Source organism: Panthera onca, chromosome E1 (genome assembly GCF_046562875.1).
Source record: "Panthera onca isolate mPanOnc1 chromosome E1, mPanOnc1 haplotype 2, whole genome shotgun sequence".
NCBI classification, from domain to species: Eukaryota; Metazoa; Chordata; class Mammalia; order Carnivora; family Felidae; genus Panthera; species Panthera onca.
In genome coordinates, this window is record NC_138352.1 from 55,211,834 (window position 1) to 55,233,688 (window position 21,855).

At 45.4% G+C, this 21,855-nt stretch overlaps 2 protein-coding genes across 4 annotated transcripts in view; one reads left to right on the top strand and one right to left on the bottom strand.

Moving 5' to 3' along the window:
- The first annotated feature begins 327 nt into the window (after nt 1-327).
- LOC132687725 (transcription factor CP2-like protein 1) lies at nt 328-8,655 on the top strand. Its single transcript, XM_060646207.3, has 14 exons — nt 328-613; nt 749-822; nt 1,577-1,682; nt 1,791-1,897; nt 4,206-4,358; nt 4,584-4,694; nt 5,184-5,281; nt 5,499-5,553; nt 5,830-5,923; nt 6,319-6,409; nt 6,868-6,950; nt 7,605-7,750; nt 7,892-7,943; nt 8,554-8,655. The coding sequence occupies exons 1-14, from the start codon at nt 328-330 to the stop codon at nt 8,589-8,591; spliced, it is 1,494 nt and encodes a 497-aa protein (XP_060502190.2). The 3' UTR covers nt 8,592-8,655.
- A 2,568-nt stretch (nt 8,656-11,223) lies between these two features.
- Nucleotides 11,224-21,855, bottom strand: part of FBXL20 (F-box and leucine rich repeat protein 20) — a 100,197-nt gene continuing 89,565 nt past the window's right edge. For all 3 annotated transcript variants that reach the window (XM_078437195.2, XM_078437196.2, XM_078437197.2), the window contains 3 exons: nt 21,237-21,293; nt 20,074-20,286; nt 11,224-18,308 (listed from right to left, as the gene is read on the bottom strand). In XM_078437195.2, the coding sequence (XP_078293321.1) occupies nt 18,201-18,308; nt 20,074-20,286; nt 21,237-21,293 (378 nt within the window). In that variant the 3' untranslated portion in view covers nt 11,224-18,200. The remainder of the gene's footprint in view (nt 18,309-20,073; nt 20,287-21,236; nt 21,294-21,855) is intronic.

Genomic DNA, 21,855 nt, shown 5'->3' on the forward strand with positions numbered 1-21,855 from the left:
TGAGCCACGCAGGCGCCCCGAGGGCAGATTTTTGTAGATGTTTGGTAGTATCTGAAATGTGCACCTTAGGAGCGCCTGGGTGGCTCAGTCAGTTGAGCGTCCGACTTTGGCTCAGGTCATGATCTCGCACTCTGTGAGTTCGAACCCCGCGTCGGGCTCTGTGCTGACAGCTCAGAGCCTGGAGCCTGTTTCGGATTCTGTGTCTCCCTCTCTCTCTGACCTCCCCCATTCATGCTGTCTCTCCCTGTCTCAAAAATAAATAAACGTTAAAAAAAAAAATTTAAATGTGCACCTTAAAGGAGATTTCCCAGGAGCCAGAGGAGTTGAATGGGGGACTCTCAGGCCCTGGCTGCTGCTGGGGTGCCTTGGCTCTCTGGAGGATATGGCAGGCAGAGTCAAAGCCCCACAGGGGAAGGGATGGACAAGGCGGAAAGCCGGAGGTACTCTCCTCCCCCTGGCAGGGAGTCCTTGCCCTTGCCCTACCTGAAGCAGGAAGAGCTGCACAACATCCCCAGCTCGGAGCCTCCCTGCCCCGCCTTCCAGTATGTGCTCTGTGCAGCCACCTCGCCGGCAGTGAAGCAGCAGGAGGAGACCCTCACCTACCTGAACCAGGGTATGCTGGGCCTGGGGAAGGAGAGGGCTTAGTGGGGCAGCAAGCTCTGGAGGCCGAGCCCAGTGCGGGATGGGAATGGCAGGCACCATCTCTGCCCGCAGAGTGGGGCTCGCACATCCCCTTGATCTCTCCCAGGCCAGTCCTATGAGGTGCAGATGCTCTGCAACCCCAAGCTGGGTGATACTACCCAGTGGGCCCGGCTGTTGAAGGTAGGTGCATTCCCCTCCAGAACTGGCAAGGGTTGGGTATGACTGTCCATCTGGGCAGGAAGCCAATGTCATCACAGTGATGTCACTGTCAAGCAGAACCTCTCAAGTCCACCTTTTAATTTTACCTTCACAGCAGCACATTGGTGGGCAGGAGTTGTTGAGGAAGGAGGCACAGAGAGGTTAAGTATTTTCTCAAGGACACAAAGTAGCAGATCCGGGATTGAGAAATACATTTACATAGCATTATTCACATGCATGAGTCCTTCTGTCCAAAAAAAAAAAAAAAGTATATATTTAGCCCCAATTCATTGCCAGAAACTGTTCTATGAGCTAGAGATTCAACAGTAAAGAGGCAGATGTAGTTCCCTTCCTCAGGGGGCTTGCATTCTACTGAGACAGGCATGTTAATTACACAAATTATATGCAATTACACATTCATTTCCCAATTGCAAATTGAAAAGTGCTGCAAGAAAAGAAACAGAGTGACTAAGAGTGGGAAGGGAGTAACTCACCCATTTCACAGATAAGGAAACTGAGGCTCAGGGTCTCTAGGTTACTCCCCCAGTCTCACAGCTTGAGAGTGGCAGTTGGGCATCTGGACACAGACCTGGCGATCTCAGTGCTTGTGGGCCCTGAGGCTGGGAAGCAAGGTGGGGGCGAGGGTGGGATGGTTGGCCTACGCCCGCTGTGGGAACTGGTTCCCGAATGCCCAAGCACCCTCTGACTCGTGAGCCCTGCCTTCCTGTGCTCACAGAGTGTGGTGCGTGTGGTTTTCCATGACCGGCGCCTGCAGTACACGGAGCAGCAACAGCTGGATGGGTGGAGGTGGAGCCGGCCAGGGGACCGCATCCTGGACATCGGTGAATGGGGAGGGACGGGGGAGCCTTCAGGGCCGCTTTCCGGCTTGGAAGGCTTTGTGGATGGGGACGGCTGAGGCTTGCTCCTTGCTCGCCATCCTGTGCCTGCAGATGTGCCACTGTCCGTGGGGGTGATAGAGCCCCAAGTGCTGCCCTCACAGCTCAACACGGTGGAATTTCATTGGGACCCGACCAAGAGGACCTCCCTCTTCCTGCAGGTGAGTCTGGAGGTCAGACGGGAGTGGCAGCAGCTCAGGTGGGAAAGGAAGGTGAGTTTGGGGGTGAAGGGACACGAATAGACCACTTCCGGAAAGCACCTGGAGGATACAATATGGCTGAATGTTTATTGACTCTCACCGCAGGGAAACACTTGTTAAAGCTGAACGCAATGGAAGAAGCTACAGAACTCAGGATAGAATTTAGCTTCATAAAAAGTCATTGGTCTGCAATACATAGGGAAAATTAAAAGGAGACATTAAGTGGGAAAAACAGTTGCCATAAATTACATATAATGTGTTGGAGCCTCAATATATAAAAAGTTCTCATATATCAACAAGAAAACATAGATGAAAGTTCAACAGAAAAACGGGCAAAGGGTACAAGCAGACAATTTATACAAGGATACAAATTGCCAATAAATGTAGACAGTGCAACCTCAGAAAATGCTAATTAGGGACACCTGGGTGGGTCAGTCAGTTAAGCATCTGACTGTTGATTTCGGCTCAGGTCATGATCTCATCATTTCTAGGATGGAGCCCCATGTTGGGCTCTGTGCTGGCAGCACAGAGCCTGCTTGGGATTCTCTCTCTCCACATCTCTCTGCCCCTCTCCCACTCACGTGTGCACGCACGCTCTCTCTCTCTCTCTCAAAATAAATAAACTTTAAAAAATTATATAAAAAAGAAAATTCTAATTAAAATGTGTGTGTGTGTATATATATATATATATATATATATACACACACACACACACATATATATATGACTGGCAAAGACTTAATTAGTGCACTCATTCTGTGGGTAGAGTGGCACTTGGGCAAAATTTATTAAATTTTATGTTTTATGTTTCTACTCTTTTACCCAGTCGTTCCATTTCAAAAAGTTATCCTGCAGCAGCGTTCAATAAGTACACAAAGATATATTGACCAGCTCTTCATAGAACCACTCTTTCTCATATTAAAAGATTTTAATTGCCCATGGGAAGATAATTGCTTTTTTTTGGAAGAGGATTGATTTTTACATAAGTTTTAGGGAAGACTTACAATGGAAATTATGTAGCCAGTAAAATGATGTCTAAGTTATTAGAGAAACTGCTTTCCTAGAAGGAAAGAGACAGAAGACAAACTTGTATTTAAAGTTTGAATTCCATTTTACAAAAATAAAAACATGTATGTGTATACACAAGTTATATTTCTCTTTCCCTTTTTCTTGCCCAGAGAAGACAGAGGAAGAAACAATCCTTGAATGTTAACAGTCTGTCTCGGGGGCGGGGGGGGGGGGGGGGCGGGGGGGAGCCTGTATTCTTCTTTACCCGGCTTCAGCATTCTCTATATTTCCTTGAATAGATTTCCCTTTATAATCTAACAATATTGTCAAAAGTCACCCGTATGTCACTTTTTTGAGTGCTCACTATGGTCTAAGCACCTGGACTGGGAAGTCAGGCAGATGTGGCACAATTTCACTTCCACCACTCCCTCATGTGACCTTGCTCAGGTCACATGATCTCTGGGAGGCTTCGTTTCCCTACCTGTGAAGTTGGACCCTTTAACTGTTCTTTGCAGGATTGTGGGAGGGCTATAGTGGGCAGTGGGGGTGAACAGAGGGGAAGACCCCGCTTGCCCTTGGAATCCTGGGACCAGGCAGAACACAGAGGCTGCAGGCTGCGTGCGGTGGAAGCCAGGAAGGCTTCCTGGAGTAGGCTGTTAGATTTAGCAAATAAAATACAGGACGCTCAGTTAAACTTGAATTTCGGATAAAGAACTTTTTAGTAGAAGAATGTCCCATGAAATATTTGGGACATATTTACGCTAAAAAAAAATTTATCTCTTGTTCATCTGAAATTCAAATTTAACTGGGCATCTGTATTTTAACTGGCAACTCTACCCTGGAATGGGACCTGTTGGCTTATATGTGAGCGGGCAGAGCTTTCCAGGTAGAAGATTCTAAGAAGAACCATGCAAGTGTGTTGGGCGTCATGATTAGGCTGGCTAGGTGGGGCAGTGTGTTCATTGATGGGTGAGAGAGAGCAGCCATGAAGAAAGGCTTGACTTGATTCTTTAAGGTGCTCCAACATGAGTGTGAGGAGCTTTGCTTCTCAACCCATAACCATGGGGAGCTACTGAAGGATTTTGAACAAGGGAAAGAAACTAATAAAGTTATGCTGTCAGAAACAAACTCTGGTTGGGGATGGCAAGTTGCTGTGGTAAGAGGCTGACAGGTGACAGGCAGGTAACAAGTGTTAGGTGAGCTTTCTTGAACTGGGTGGGAATTGTGATCACCCTGCTTTCTCTTTGCTTCTTCGCCTCAGGTTCACTGCATCAGCACCGAGTTCACTCCTCGGAAAAAAGGTGGAGAGAAAGGTGTCCCCTTCCGCCTCCAGATTGACACTTTCAGGCCCAGTGACAAGGAGCTGCCGCCTGAGCACCTGCACTCAGCTGGCTGCCTCATCAAGGTGTTCAAGGTACAGGCAGTTCCTGCCCCCTCTCTCTCAGGACCGTCACCCTGCCTGGCTGGCTGTGTGGATGCCAGTCCTGCTTTGCTGCGTCCCCTCAGCCCGCAGTTCCCTTCTCTGTACAACAGAGGGATGGGGCTTGATTTCTTTCTTAGAGCCCCATCCGCAACGGGGAAGTGGGCGGGTAAAGGGGTGGGGGGGCTGCTCTGCGCTTCCCTTGTCACTCTCCTGTAGCCCAAAGGAGCTGACCGGAAGCTGAAAACAGACCGGGAGAAGATTGAGAAACAGCCCCTGCACGAGAGAGACAAGTATCAGGCTGCCAGTGAGACTACGGTCTTCCTGGAGGTGTGTGCCTTGGTGGTGGGGGCAGGAGCGCGGGTTTAGAGGAAGGATCCTCATTGGACACATGGGGAAATTGAGGCCCGAGGGCTGTGGCTGCTCCAGGATCATCACATCCCCCAGTGATTCCACCCGTTACCTGCAAGGACACGCTGCACCGTCTGTTGTTCAAGACCCAGGCACTTAACTTCTTCCAGGCTGCTTCTCCTGCACCCACCATCGCCCCACCCCGCTTCTGCCCCCCTCTGCCCAGAGCACTTCCCTTCCTGCTGCTGCTCCTGGAAGCCTCCCCCAGCTTCCCCAGCCAGACCGGCAGGCTGGTTTACTCTCTCGCTTTGAGCGGAATTTGGTCTACTTGTCAGGGACTCCTAGAGCAAGGACCAAGTCTGGCCCCAGGCAGGCCCCTTGTCAGCTCTCAATCGGCGAGAGGTGAGGGAACAGCCACCAATGCCCTCGGAATGTCTGGGCTGAACCTTGCTGCTTGTTTGCCCACAGTGTTCACCGTGGCCAGATCCCAGTGCAGGGCCCCACCCGCCTCTCAGCCCTCTTGCCCTCACCTCTCCCCACGCCTGCAAGCTCCTGTCCACGGAGAGGTGAGGCGGGATGGGCGCCTCTCAGCCCTTTGGGGCCAGCGTGAAGAGAAGGGCTCCTCAGCCCGGGCATCCGGGGAGGGGCAGGACTGAGGGCGCAGCTGAGGGGAAGAGGCTCAGCTCTGTGCCCTTTGGGTAACACCAGCAAGCTCTGCACGCCAGGGAAGGGTGGGTGGGGCTGGAGACCGGCTGCACTGCTGTCTCTCTGCTCCCCCCACAGGCTCTGCTCCTCCCCACCGTTCGCCTTGGACACTTTGGGGGGCAGCCCCGCTGAGGTGCGTCTTCGCTTTCCAGTCCCCCAACCTCTATCTCAAACCCTTCTCAGGGCTTTATCGCACTCTCCAGAATAGGGTGGCTCTGCCCCCTGGTGGACAGAGGTTGTATGGCCACAGATGGCAAAACTTCCCCATAGGACTGGGCACTTGCCACTCACAGGATGAGCCTAGGCTCTCAGACTTGGGGCCCCCAAGGGCAAGGGCTGTTTCTCCTACCCCTTGCTCTCAAGTCCATGGGTCCATGGTGGTACCTGGACTGCCCTCTTTATGCCTCAGGATCTGAGCCCTGGAGCCTCCATCCTAGAGACACAGCAGTGGTTGCACCGGCACCGGTTCTCCAGCTACTGCCGGATGCTGGCCAACTTCACTGGTGAGGCTGGCATCTGGCAGGGACCGTACCTGTGGGGGACTGAGGGCAGAACACTCAGGCAGGAAGCCTGCCTATGGTCCTGGCTTGCTGTGTGTTCTTCAGCTAACTTTTAGTTGGGACTAAGAGTTGCCAGGCACTATGCCTGCTAGGCTCTCTTCTCATGTATTATCCCGTATAATTTATATACTACCCATAAGGAGAGGGCTCGGAGAGGTTAAACAACTTGCCCAAAGACACACAGCTAACAAGCAAGTGGCAAAACGGGGATTTGAATCCAAGTTTGACCCCCATGTCTGGACATAATAGGGTTATTTGTAGACTAATGTTGGACTGTGTCCCTTGCCATCCTCGATCCTGGGACCCTTCCCCAAATCTGGCCCTGTCTGATTCTGCAGGCACTGATCTGCTGAAGCTTACCCGCCGGGACCTTATCCAGATATGTGGGGCTGCCGATGGGATCCGCCTTTTCAATACTCTTAGAGCCAGGTGCTGGGCACGGCCAACCAGGATCTCTTTCCCTCTGTAGTGGCATTTACCAAGTTCAGCTTGTGGTTGTGTCTCATGGAATGTTCAAGCTGGAAGGTACCTTAAAGACCACTTAGTCCCACACACTCGTTTTACAGAGGAAGAAACTCAGGCCCAAGGACAGTGACCTACCTCTGTGACCTACCAGTCACAGAGCCAGACTGGCAGGGATGGGCTAAAGTTAGGCTCTTAGGATCTTCTTTTTCTGTAGGCATCCCATTTGCATCACTCAGTTTCTGAGGACAGAGATGGATTTTTCTCATCTTCTCTCCTCTCAGGGTTCAGCATTCATTAAATGCTTAAGAAACGCTTGGTGATCTCCCTCCCTGGAGACCTGAGAGGAGGCGGGGTCCCTCCCAGGGAGGGGGCTGTTACTTTAGGTATGAAGTGCTGATACGTACACTGTTTTCTTGGCCCAGGCCCATCCGTCACCGGCTGACTTTATATGTGGCTCAGGAGGCCTCTAGGCAAGAGAATGAGGTTCCTAAGAACCCTGACTCAGGTGAGTTCTGGCCTCTCTCTAGAAGGCAAGAAATTCAGGTGTGGCTGCATGAAACCTCTTCTGGCCTGGGGAGAGGGTGATGCTTCATCATTCCTGGGACCCAAGATGCCCTCCTTGGCATTCCCATCTTCCATCACCAGATTAGTTCTCTCCTTCCACTGTGTCTCCTGGGTTTATTTTTCCATGTTCTAATCCCCAACCCCATCTGATTTTGTCATTGTTAGTATGTGGGATTAGAAGATTATAATCTTGTTGTTGTGTTTGGGTTTCATTCATATGTAGGTGTCCCTCCCCCTTAGAGAGACACACACAGAGAGTGCCAGCAGGGTAGGGGTATAGGAGACACAGAATCCGAAGCAGGCTCTAGGCTGAGCTGTCAGCAGAGCCTGATTCGGAGCTGGAACCCACAAACCATGAGATCATGACCTGAGCCAAAGTCAGACGCTCAACCGACTAAGCCACCCAGATGCCCCCCCTCCTTTTTATAGTGAGGGCTCCCCTTAGTCTGAGGCTTTCCCAAAGCTGAGAAATAAGCGGATTTATAAGCCTTTTTCTTTCCTTCTTTATGCCTTCCTGCCCCCACCCCCCTCCCCATGAGACTGTCACTACCTCAGACCCCAACTGATCCCTGCCCTGTGCTGCCCACACCCCCAGGCTTTTATCAAGAGATCTCTCTAGATGAACTCAGTGTTGTGGAGCTGAAGGGGAAACTGGCTGAGCTCTTGGCCCTCCCAGCCAATCAGATCCACCGCCTTTTCCACCAGGGCCCTGGGGGCATCCTCATTCTCCTTGGTGACCAGGTAAAGTAGCTTGTGGTTTTCCGCCAGGCCCAAGGGCCTTGATCACTCTTCCACCTCAGGTCCAGTTTCCCTGTCCCTACCCTGGCTTATTCTGTTTGGCTCTAAGAACAGAACTGTCATAGTGACCCTTCTCCCTTGTAGGTGGTTCAGAATCTTAAGGATGAATCATACTTTGTGGCTGTGGTGAAAAAAGGTAGGAGTTTTAGGAGGAGAAGAGTGTGTCTGACAGGCTCTAGAAAGGGTAAGATTGTGTTTATATTGTTTCCTAAATTAGATTAAAAGATTCCTTGAAGGTGCATGTAAGCTGGGGATGGGGTATGGTGTGTGCTGTGTCCCAATCAACTGGTAAGCATCTGAATGCCACCTTTGTTTGTGTCAAAGAGACAGATTCATGTAGCTACAAGACAGCTGTTTACTGCTCAGGAAAAAATGGGACTGGATAAATGCATTTTCACAAGGGAAAAAATGTCCCAGTTTCTTTGTCAGGGAATTTATTAAAGGGGAAGGCAAGGCCCCTCCCTCTTCTGCCCCGCCCCCCCACCCCCACCCCATCTTATAAGGCAGAAGGTGCTTGCCGGACATCACCCGGTGCAGAGCACCTCTGACCAGCTGGCTTCTGGTTATTCAGATGCCTGCCCTCTATCCCTCCTACACTACAGAGGGAGGGAAGCTTGCTCAAGAGGTAGATTCCAGTTGGGGCAGGAAGAACACTTGGGTGTGACAGATAACTGCAGGCTGCTTGGTTTTGGAGAAGTGGTGGTTGGCTTGCCTCATTCCAGAGGTGCCCTTTTCGCTGCTTTCAGTGCAGAATCCAGATGGCTACTACCTGGTGCTGACCTAGGCCCAGGGACATCCCAATGCAAGAGTTGGAGACTGATGCCAGCCTGGTTCTCTGGAGCCCTGTGTTCACCAGAGGTCTCGTTCAAATCTTCAGCTGCTTCACCAGGCTCCAGGTGAAGCATCGTGTACAGCTAGACAGGAGGTGAGCAGCACCCAGGCTCACATCTCTTCCTGCTCAGCAGCAGTTGTTGGAACCTGGGCACAGCCTCCCAAGCTCAGCTCAGCTGGCCAAGCCTGTGAGGCATGTAACTTACCAATAAGGCGCTTTTGCCCCAAGCAGAGCTGCCTGAACACAGGTACATCGATCCATGCTTATTTAAAATTGTATTCACCATTTCCTTTTCTTAAAATTAAAAGTTAATTTAAAGGTATGTATCTTTAATGCTTGTTCAATTTTCTTGGTGTTTTGGTCCTCTTCCTAGAGTTGGGTAAGGTATGGAGTCGGAGACAGAGGAATAAATAAATGTCTGGACTTTTTTTTCCGTCTCCCAACTGGTTTGCCCAAAAACTAAACACTAAAGCCTCCATAAGACCATTCATTCAACTATCAAATCACTATGCTTATTTAAACGGTCTGGAGATTTAAAAGTTCTAGAGATTTGGGAAATACTATAATTATTTAACATTGAGGCTGTGGGGCTTTATCCTTATTTTTCTTTAAAAAATGTAGTTGGATTTAATCTTAATCTTTTAATTTTTAGGTCTTAAGAAATCTCTCCCTTTCCTATGCATATTTTTCAAAATTAAAATTTTAATTTTGCATTTCATTTTTAGGATTAAAATTGACCTGAAACTTATTTTTTTTTTGTATCTCTTTTTCCATATAGAAAACCAATTTTATTTAAAAGTGCTTTTAAGAAAAGTGGCTCAGTTGGTTAAGCAGCTGACTCTTGATTTTGGCCCAGGTCATGATCTCATGGATCATGGGTTTGAGCCCTATGTCGGGCTCTGTGCTGACAGCATGGAGCTTCCTTGGGATCCTCTGCCTTTGCCCCTCCCTTGCTCTTGCTCTCTCTCGAAATAAATAAATGAACTTAAAAGAAAGGAATTAAAAAAAAAAAAAAGATAATGGCAGGGGCTGGCGGGGAGAGGGGGGCGGGGGGCGCCTGGCTGGCTCAGTCAGTAGAGTGTGCAACTCTTGATCTTGGGGTTGTAAATTCAAGCCCCACAATGGGTTGTAGAGATTACTTAAGAACATAAAATCTTAAAGTAATAATGGGCTGTATCTTATTCTCTTTTTTTTCATTCTCTTCCCTCAAAATATTATTATTAAAAATCTCCAAACACTGTGTGGGGCACTTGGGTGGCTCGGTTGGTTAAGTGGCCGACTTTGGCTCAGGTCAGGATCTCACCGTTAGTGTGTTTGAGCCCTGCGTCTACCTCTGAGCTAACAGCTTGGAGCCCGCTTTGGATTCCGTGTCTCCCTCTCTCTCTGCCCCTCCCCTGCTCGCATGCTCTTTCTCTCTCAAAAATAAATAAGCATTAAAAAAAAAAATCTCAAACATTGTAAAGAGAAAACCCATATGCAGAGACTGGAAGACAGGCCAGAGTGCCCTCTTAAAAATATCTGCTTAATTACTTATTGATCATTTACCTCAGTTATCACTGATCACGTGGGGCCTGGAATTCCACAGAGCTCCCCAAAGGTGTTTCATGCAGGGTAGATACCTTGAGATTGAAATTCTGATTGCTGGTTTGGCTCCATTGCTTAACTCCACCAGGATAGGGGACCCCTTTGCAATAACATTTGTTTTTGTTTTTTAAATTTTATTTATTTTTGAGAGAGAGCGCGTGAGTGGGGGAGGTGCACACAGAGGGGGCGGGCAGAGGATCCAAAGGGGCTCCATGCTGACAGCAGAGAGTTAAACTCACAAACCGTGAGATCACGACCTCTGCCAAAGTTGGACACCCAACTGACTGAGCCACCCAGGCGCCCCCACTGTATTAACCTTTGTGTATCTCTCCCTCAACCTAGGAGCCTCTAGCATTGACTAGATACTGAAGTATTTGTTGACATGAAGGGAATAAAAGCAGGTTAACAAGTATTTACTGTGTGTCATTATTATCTCTTTAATCTTCACACTCCATAAAGTAGGTGCTGTTATCCCACTTTACGAACAAACGAAGAACTGAGACAGGAAGGTCAACTGGCAGAGGTCATTCGGGTGAAAGGCAATGTAACTTGGAGCTTGTTTGCTTAACCATGGTACTACTGTACCATCATTCTGTCTTTGTCAAGGGAAGGGCAATGCCCTACACAGATAGAGGCCTCAGGTTGAATTACTGCTGTCAAAGGATTAAAAGAAAGTTTTTTAGAAACTGATTTATATTACGTCTTCTGTTTTTCTTAGAGACAAGGAGTTCAGGGTATTAAATAAGGGCTATTAAAAAGGTATTAAGGCTATTAAATAATTACTAAAGACTATTAAAGAGTATTAAAAATATATCTATAAGGATGCCAAAAAGACGCCCCTTCATTCAGCCTCAGGAGCCTTTGTAGTTCTAGGGTTCAAGAAGTTAAGAATCGTAGCTCCAAGACAGGCTATTTCCGCAGCAAAATGAAAAGTCTTCACAGCTTATTTCCTTTAATTACATCATAAAACAAAATTAGAACATACAGGAAACAATAATAGTTACATAACAATTTACTTTATATATTTATATATAAAAAACATTTTTCTTTTAGTCCAAAGATTTTAAAGCAAAAGGAATCCTTACTGCCACCTCGGATTTTATTTTAAATAACCCTCCCTCCCCCCATCCTCAAGCGCCAAAAGTACTGGGTGCAAACAGTCACTTGGACAGCTAATGGAGCCTGGTGTTAAGTCACCAAGTAGGGAACTGTGTCAGCCGCACTGGGGCAGGCCCGGTGGAGAAACCAGCAGCAGCTCCTGCACACTGAAGCGCTCCAGGGTAGGCCGAATGGCTGCCCGAGGCTTAGGCCACAGCAATGTTTGGGATCAGACCCTGCCAGTCAACCATCCTCTGCCTTTTGTCCCCTCAGAGAGAGGTTTCAGAGGGGGTTATAGTGTAGGTATGGAACAGCCTGGTTTGAAGGTAAAAATTTCTCCCGCAGCACCATTTACCCACCCATCTCTGTCCTCAGGCAGAGTCTGACAGGCAGGGATAGTCCTCACAGCTCTCTGAGCTCTGCACAGGTCTGTGCTCTCAGGGTCACCGGGCGGTGGGCAAGGGTGAGGAGAGCAGCTGGGAAATGCCTGAGGCAGGTTACCTGGAAACAATTCCTGGTAGGAAAAAGGAGGTGGCCAGGGTGGGAGGCAGCTGAAGGTTTAGTCTTAAAACTTGGAGAAAGGCAAAATGCAGAAGGCCTTTCTCCCCCTCCAGTAACCCTTGAGCCTGGGCAGTCACAGATCCTCAGGGGCCAGCTCTGAGAGCTGCAGCATGGTAAGAAAACACACTAGTAGCTCCTGCTGAGCCCCACCCCACAGATCTTGTGCATGTTAGAGGTTAGCATGTAGTTTGGGGGTAAGGTGAGGAGGGGAGTAAGAGAAGAAATCTCAGGCTCACCTCTTCCTGCACTTATTAGAAATTAACAGTCATCAGAGAAGCACAGGTAAGAAATTATTCTTAAGGGAAGGAAAAAACATGTAAACCCAGAAAAGTAGCAGCAAAGGTTTCACTTATTACAGATCTATTATATAGCACTAGGAAAGAAAGTCATTCACGTCTTTGGGGGTGGGGGCAGGTAAAGTAATTAATCAAACCATGCCAGTTAGAGACTCCTTCTCAAGTTAAGATTTTCTAAGACTTTCGGTTGTCATTCGCTAGTGCCAGGGGAAAAAAGAAAAACAAAACAGTGACTTCAGGGGCTGAGAAGGGTTAGGCCAAGGTAAGAAACACGTGTGTGAGCAGCAGTGCGATACAGATTTGAATTAGTAAAAGTAAGTAGTAAGCAACAGTGACAAGTGAAACTTTGTGGGGCAAAGTTTTCTTCTTCCACTTTAATAAAATACACGTAACTTCAAAGATTTCCCTGGGTTCCTGGGGTATGCGTGTGAACAAACACCTTTCCTCTCCCATCTCTTCTTAGGGTGGGGATTCTCAATTACTGGCTACCCACTCTCACCACGGTGAAAACCGTGCCCAGAAGCACTGGAGGTTCTTTCAGGGATGCCAATCCCCATCTGGAGGACTCTGGTTAGGTGCGTGGAAAACAGAAGCCCTCCTTGCCAGTAAGAAGGGCATGGAGTTCATTGAATGAAGAGGAAAGTAAATCTACTCACATGTGTGAGGCAGGATAGATGCTTGTACCTGAAGCAAAGTGCCCCAGTTCCAGACCTGAATGAGTCTTATCTACCGTTTTCCCAACCCCAGTTCTTCAAAACAAGACACTTTTTGAAAAACATAGAAAATAGAAAGAGTCAGTTGATAGTTTTGGTTGTTCATGGTTCTTTTTCCTAAAAGGGCAGTGAAACATCTTGGCTGAGGAAGCACAGAGACAACATTTTTGAACCAAACTCCACTAAGGGCTTATTCAAAAAAACATAAGGCAGAGATGGAATAAGCACATTACAGAATTTCTCTTAATATCCCACATGTGAGGTTGTCCAACAAATTTTTTTCTGCTGAAAATTAAGTGTAACTCTGTTGGGCTCCAAAGATTTACTCAGACTCAGGTGAGAGGTTCTTACTGACTTTCCTAAGAAGGGTCAAAGCCTTCAGAGATGGAGAGCTGACGTCCTAAGAATAAAAATGGACAAACAGGCAGACTGGCCTTGTGAGGGGAGCTGCAGAAGCCCTTCATGCAGAAAACTCACTTGCCTCAAATGGTAGTTCCTGGCAGGGAGAGTTTGTATGAAGTGAGAGGCCAAGCTTAGAGCGGCATGTTCTTTGCTGGAGAACCAGATGTTAAGTTAGGGCACCTGAATACAGCAGGTACAGCCAGATGTCATTCCCAAATTACCTGGGTTAATTATACCCTACTGATATGGTCTTACATAGTTTTCTCTATCTTCCAATATTACAATTAAAATTTAGGATAGAAATAAAGCTGAGGAAAGGCTTAGACTCCATATTTCCCCTCATCCTCCTATTGCTTTGAGAATCTTTGGTTCAAGATCATTGTAAGGGGGTGGGTTGCCTCCAGACCTCCAACCAAATATCCTTCACCTCTTCTCAAACAAGGCTCCACTAACTCACACTGCCTGGGTTTGAGGTGGTTAAAGATCCTAGAACGGTGGGCAGATAGGAAGGCAATCTCTTAAAAAACTGTTCCATAAGCTCAAAGCATATACCATTGAAAGAATCCGTCAGCCAGGATGCGCAATGGGGCTAGAAACCTAATCCTAAACCATGCACGCAAGGAGGGAAAGGCAGAACAGACCCATTTCCTTTAAACCCCTCCTCTCTCACTGATAGCAACTGTCATATGCAGTTTGAAACTTTCAGCACAATAAACATTAAATGGCCAAGGGTCAACCATGATCCACAAGCGTTCTTCTTCTCCAAAACCACAGTCACTCAAGGATATGCTGCCCACACAGGCAGGCAGGAAGTCCCCTCTTCCTTCCAATGCTACTCTCACACTTCCCTACAATTTCAGACCTGGACAAGTTCCACTGCACACCTTGTTTAGTGCCCCCCACCCCCACCCCACCACGGCATTAGTGGGCTATCAAACTGGTAACAATGTATTTTACAAGAAAATTAGGAGAAATAAAAGAACTTGACTGCTGTAGTATTATAGCTGTATTGAACAGTTCAAATGGTTTGGAGAGCCCCAAATAAAGCATCATAAAAATATTTGCCAGGTTTCCCTCTAAAATATGTGATATAAGGAATATGTAAAATTTCTGACTTATAGGTCTGCTAAATCAACGTAATGAATGTGGAAATTTACAAAGACCATTTAAGAAATACTTTTACATCCACTAAAGAGCAGACTAGGAGGAGACAACATTTTTTACAAAGAGCACAATGTGCTTTCATATTCCAAATATTAGGGGGAAAAAAAGGATGAAGCCAGATCTCCTTAATTCCTCATATCCAACAGCTTGATTTCAAATTTGGTGAGCAAATGTCCGAGACAACCCAGTGAAAAATGGCCTGAGGCACACGACAGTTACTGAATTCAAGGCTGCCCAGGAGACTTTGCCTAGATCAGGATAAGGACCCAAAGAGGAAGCTAGACTGGAGACAACTGAGGATAAATCAGCAGCATCGTTGGGAATGAGATGGAGGCTTTAAATAGAAGGATGGGTATCAGAAGAAAATGGGAGAAGTCAAAGCAAAAAAAAAAAAAAAAAAAAAAAAAAAGGCTGGAATCAGGCAGACAGAAAGTCCCTTCTTGATGGAGCCAATGTAGAGGCTATAAAAGATATTGATGTAGCAAATAATGCTGGAAAAAGGGGGGAAAGGCTGCTTTAAAAAGAGATGATTTGGGTGTTTAATACTGTTCTCCACACAGACAATGATTAATTCCTCCTGGCTACCTGCAGGTTTATGCAATAGCTTTGAGGGTACCTTCTGACTTATCCCAAATCTCTCCATTCACTCTGAATTTTTTTTCATCATAGAAGGCATAAAGTTCAGGGACTTGGGAGTCAAATAAATGGACCAATAAGCTGTTCCTAGGGAGAGGTTTTCTTATACCTCTGAAGCCTTACTAAATTTTCAAAAGTGTCCCTGATATTGAGACAGGAAGCACTATGTTCAGATGGCAGAACCGTTTCCACTTATCCAAAACTTATCATGTTCTGGATTCTCAAAGTCCTGGTACATTTCATCAGCTGGTATAGGTTGCAGACTGGCATAAAAAATATATTTCCTCCCAACCTTGATGGGCCTGAAGTTTTCTTGGAAAGGAACAAGGCCTGACCACATACAAGCCAGTGCTGCACACTCCTTTTTCCTCTCACTTGATTGTTCTTGGCCCAGACGGGTAGGGATCACCCGTGCAAGTCCCTGGGGACTTGCACGTGGGTACACTTTTTGGGTTGAGAAACGGCATTTCCAAGTTGTTCATGTTTTGGTGAATAGGGTGTTTTAAACTTATGTACTTTTTAAGTAAAGAGGTATTAATAGTCTCAACTAGTGGGCACTTTAAATCCATACTCACTAATCAATCAGTGTTTTACGGTCAATTTGTTCAGGTAATACAAAAAAAAAAAAACAAAACAAACAAACCATAATATGTTAGAGCAGATGGTCTCTAAATATTTTTTTTTACTTTTGTTTTGAATGAGTGACCTGGGGATCTGAATATTATTAACCATATCTGGAAGTGTGTGTGCATATGTGTGTATTTGTATGGATGGAGTATAACAATGAGTCTCATTTTAAAAAGTACATTCCTATGTTGACTACACTCAAATAAAAAAAATTTTCAAGTATATTCCTCATATGATAATTTGAAAAGAAGATAAAGGGAAGGGGAAATGAAGAAATCTGAGCCTTTAAAAGGGCATAACAAAGTAGGATTTAAATAAATTTAACATGCAGGAGCATCTGGATGGCTCAGTTGGTTAAGTGTCCGACTCTTGATTTTGGCTCAGGACATGATCCCATGATTCATGAGACTGAGCCTAGGGTTGGGCTCTGTGCTGACAGCACGGAACCTGCTTGGGATTCTCTCTCTGCCTCTCCCAAAATAAATAAATAGCCATTAAAAAAATTTTTAAATAAAATAAATTTAACATGCAAGATAATGGTGAATCATACAGATTTCTAGGACCCTTTCATCTGATTGCTTTTGGAGAAAGAAGTTCTACTTTATTCTTACATATGCTGGTAGAGCCAGCACCTGCAGCATTACAACAAGCCTTATAACAGTCTAGGTCATGCAGAAGATGATCTAAGATCATGGCAGACTGCGCAATAATGTCCTAAAAGACCCACCCCCCCCAAAAAAAGTCCTATTAAAAAATCACACAAGATGTTCAACCTTGGGGTTTAGAAATCTACTTCTCATACTTGAGAAACTCATCTTATTTCCCTCATCCTTTATGATTTTTTGGGGGGGAGGAAGGAAGAAGAAAGGAAGCTCCTTCTTTGAGTCATGGGCACTGAATACCTGCCTTCAGCTCTGGTGACTATGCTGGGCAGAGACACTGAACCCCCTACTTCCTCTCAATGTTTTCTTTCTCCTGCCCCAAAGCCTTCACCTGGTTACCCCCCTATTTCATTCACAGGGAGTCTGGAGCACAAGAGAGATATGGTTGACAGGTTTTGAAGTGGTTCTGGCGCCAATATTTGAAATATACCACCAACACTGACATATAGTTGACCAGCTATTCTAGGGTCATTCTTGTGTCCCTGATAGGCTGAAATGGCGGGGGGTGGGGGGGGTGGGGGGGTGGGGGAGAAACTGACCAGCTAGACTGCACAGCAACTGTAGCAGCATTCGTACTAAAGCAAACAACTTCACAGACACAAATCAGGGATGATACCACCCACACCTCGATTTCAGTGAACATTTGACATGTCTGAGTGTGGGTAGGGGGGCCTTCAGGCTCAATTTTGGGATTCACCATTCCATTCTTTACTAATAATGCATTTCTCTCTCCTTATTAAGTTAGTGGAGTTTGATGGAAGGAAAAATGTGCAGGGGAATATTGGGTATATCATGCGTATTATTATATATCACAAGGTATAACAGAAACCAAAAGGCAAAGTTTGTTTTCGTCAAAATAGTTTTAGCTCAATTTCTTCTCATAACATTTCTTATTTTTGTTATAGTTTCTCTTCAGGTTGGCAAAGATTCAGGCAGGGTCCCCTAATGATAAAATTTAGAATTAAAAAAATATTTATTGATAATGTCTTTTTTAAAAATGTTTGGTAACCCCAACTAATCATCCAAAATGCACACTGTAAACACAACAGCAAAAGAGTAACAATTGAGTGTGAGTAAGCAGACTATGAACAGGTGACAGACTGAGCAAGAGTGCAGGAGGGAGGAACAAAGAACGAAAGACAGGTGCACAAGTGTGCTACCGAGAGTGACAATTTGAGTGAGTAAGCACATTTGGACCACAGCGATTTCAGCGCAACCATTTAGGAAACCTCTGGGCCAAATACTTAAACACAGGAGGAGGAATGGATGAGCCTTCTTTGTGAGCATGCTCAGCATGTTGGCATGGGAACAAGGAAGCAGAGAAGCTCTGTAGTCATCTCACGATGGATGGCTATCATTTATAGGATGCAAAGAAATTTTCTTTCTGGTCCCTGGATATAACATATACTGTTTTTCTATGCTTTCCTTGACCCTGGAGGACTGCAGTTGCTGTTCCAAAATCACCAAAGAAACCCCTTAACAAAATGAAGAAACTGCAATAGCAATAACACTGGGTTTGCTGGAATGCCCCCTTCCCTCTACCTTGCTTATGATTTTCTTCTTGGCATGTCCAACAGGAATGGTTAAGTTTCACCAATCCACTTGATAAAGCCGGCATGGGCTTCAGTCCCCTGGTCACAGAACTAGAAGGTGGGGGTGAGGATGGGTGTGCATGTTATGTGTGCCTCGGGGATCTGGACGCTGCCCTCACTTTGTAACCCTTGCCCAGAACACTGGGGTTGCTTCCACTGGAGACTCCATTGTAACTCTAGAAGTGTCATTAAATACTCAGTTCACCAAGGTTGACCACCTCCATTGTCATAGGATGATGCAGCATCTGCAGAATCGCTGTCTGCTGCCCCCTACTGACGGGGGTGGAGTGACAGGTGCGAAGTAGGCGTGGACTTTAATATTGGGCAAATGGGTCTGAAACAAGACAGAAACATTACTAAGAGAGAGGGCTTAAACAGAAAGAGCAATGTTGCTTTTCAGAAAAAACGTTGAGGGGCTGAGTGAACATGAAAGCAAGGCAGAGGCTAAGTACCAGTCGGTCAGGATGTTGAGAGGCCTGGGTTCCGCTTTGTAGTATCCCATGTTATTCTAAATGACTAAACAGCTCACATAACCTTGGTACCCGTTTCCATAATAGTAAAACTGGGGAAAAACTTCATACTAATCTCTTAACCTGTCCCAAAGGGATTCCTACTTGGATTCCCAAAGTTGAAAGCAACTATATAAGCTTAATATAATTTTTTCTGGGGCGCCTGGGTGGCTTAGTCGGTTAAGCGTCAGACTTCGGCTCAGGTCATGATCTTGTGGTTTGTGAGTTCTAGCCCCATGTCAGGCTATGTGCTGACAGTTCAGAGCCTGGCGCCTGCTTCTGATTCTGTGTCTCCCTCACTCTCTCTGCCCCTCCCTTACTCATACTCCATCTCTGTCTCTCAAAAATAAACATTAAAAAAATTTTTTTAAATAATTTTTTCTAAGTCATTGCTTCAAAGTTGATGGATGTTTCTTCTGATAAAACCTCACTATCGTCTTTTAACAAAACGCTTCCAGTTTTTACTACATAAATAGTTTCTGAATTGCTACCATGTTCAAGATACTGTGCTAGTTAACATAAGAGGGATACAAAGATGGTCAACATGGAGATCCTGCTCCTAAGGAACTTAACAGTCTAGAAATAAATAGCTAAATTAAACTACAAAAATGCTAAATGATGATTTGAAGAATAGACAAAAAAAGTCTTGAGAACTCAGAGATGGAAGAGATTTTGGACAGCCAGGCAGGTCTAGGAACCCTACTGTAGGGAGGCCATAGAAGAGGCTCTGGTTGGTCTGTGGCTCTCTCCTTGTGGTGTAGAAGGAATATGGCTGCCAAGGCCTCCCCATTGAGGTTATGCTCTCAGTCCTCTAGGTCTGAAGGGAGAGGAGGAACTAAGGCCAACTGGATCTTAAGATGAGGTTTGGTCTCCTTTATGTACTCAGATGCCATATGGCCAACATGGATGTTTTTAGACATTGGCTGTAAGGGCCTACCTAAGCACAGTGCCCTTCCCACAGCAGGTGTGAAACAGATGTTTCAATAAATGTCTGTTGAGCTGAATAATCTAACATATAGATTCATCCAGCCTTTTATAACCTCCTTGTTAGCAACTTGTCTTCCAGTCATTTGGCTATGCATGGGTCTCTTTATTATGGAGGATGGGGCTAAAAGAAAAGGTGAAAAAAAAAAACCTCTTAAATCCATTTGTTGTCTTAAAAAATAAGAACACCAGAAAAAGGGTTTGATGTGAAAGAAAAATACAAATTAAATTCTTAAATCCCATCTAACTAAATATTTTCTTTATGTTATTCCTTTCTTTCCTGACTGTGGCACGTGTTTTTGACTCTACGTTATTGAGCCCTGGACATTATTGGAGAAACTATGCTGGGAGGAGACCTACTTTTTTATCCCTCAGTGGCCATTTTCCTACTAAATTTCCATCTAGAACAACAGGTAAAAACTATCTATCCTTGCATTTGCTCTCCATTTTTTCCTCTTTGCTAAATGTCCAAGTAAATATAAAAATCACAGAAATCTAAATCTAGAACAAAAACAGAAAAGGAAATAAAGGAGGAAAAAAAAAAGAAACAAAAGAAGGAAAGGGTGCGGAGAGCACTAGAGCTGGAGAGTGTGCAGCCATCTTTACCCTGAGTCTCTTGATCCCAGCCCGTGTGATTTGCTGGCAGTCATAGAGTTCTATCCGCTCAAGGCTGTGACAACTCTTCAAGTGCTCCAGGGAAGCATCTGTGATTAGTGGGCAGTTGTCCAGTTCAATCACCTCCAGCTGGTCATGGGCACAAGCTCCATTCCCCAGGTGACGAATTCCATCGTCTGTGATCAGCTCACAGTGAGACAGACTCTGCGGCCAAATAGAGCAAGGAAGGTCACTGAAACATCTCATGGTGTTTTTCTAGCCATTGGCCTGTGCACAGTCGGGAAGGAAACCTTCTGGGTTGGATTTTGATGTATATGGAGCCATCACTAGATCCATGTGGTAAAATGAGAGCAAACTAGAGCTGCTGGGGTTCTCCTTTGCACAATCAATGACTGACATTTCTATGTGTGATTCTAAATACACTGTGTGAATGCATGCAACGACTGTGAAATAGTTCATAAACAAAATAACATACGCACCCCCATACACAAATGAACACTTTTCTACAGGGGCAAAGGGGCCTCAAGCTTTTCTTGAATAAAATTTTCTGCAATTTGGACTAAACACTGAATATCTGATACAGGGGAATGCCCAAGCAGCTAATTAACTGAAGATGATTCTTACACCTGTTAGGTGTGGTCATCTCTTCACATAAGTCTCTTTACCAGTTTTCCTTAAATTCCTGGTTCCTCCATGTGAAACTCAGAACGCTTTATCCCAATTTTGGATAGTAATATGGCACTAAGTACACACAAAAATGAGCCTGGACACAAACTACAAGCAGAATGCTTTCCCACAGTATTACTGGAAACAGTAGCACAGAACACCCCTAGTAAAGCCTTGATTGGTTCTGTTTTACAGGACCTATTAGTCTCAAGTGAAGCAAATTGAATTTGGGGCCATTTTGTCCCCTGGATCTCTGAAATTTAGCCATCATTCAGGCTGAAGTATAATTCACGTGGGAGGGAGATTTCATACTCTTCATGTCACTTTTCAATCTCTAAGTACTGATAACATAATCCTTTGGTCCTCTGTAAGTTGGCAATTTGGAGAAATATGCTTTCCCAAAATGGTAGCCAGACACCAAGAGTAAAGTAAGAGTTGGGTTTTGATTGAATCCAATGAACACAAAACTTTCAAAAAGTCAAACTCACCAATACTTGAAGTCGAGGACAGTGTATAGAAAGTTGGATTAATGTGCTATCTGTTATCTGAAAGAAACACAGAAGTTTATTATAGGTATAATTCCAAAAAAGCCTCATGGCTGTACCTCATTCTTGAGTACACTTGTATTCTAGACTGATACCCCGCCCCCCTTTTTTAAAGTAGGCTCCATGCCTAATGTGGGGCTTGAACTTGTGACCCTGAGATTAAGAGTCGCATGCTCTACTGACTGAGCCAGCCAGGTGCCCCTAGACTGATACCCTGATATTAATCATCAAATAACAGAACCTAAGGTTGAAATCCCATCAGCTACCTGAACCTGTTCTTTGAGAATCTATCCAGGCAGGTTTGAACACATCTAGTCATCTCTAATTTTCATCTTTGACTATTCAAAGAATAGTCTATTGAAAATCCTTTGTTTCTGAAATGAATGAAAATCTGTCCCCTTGTAGTTTGTATCCATTGGACTTGGTTCTACCTCCTTAGAACAACCACAAAAAAGAATCAGAAGACACTGCTCCATAAAAAAATTTAATGTGGGAATATCCTCAAATTTTTAAGAATATATATTTGGCTTATATTTTATAAGTCATGCCATTAACTCTGAAT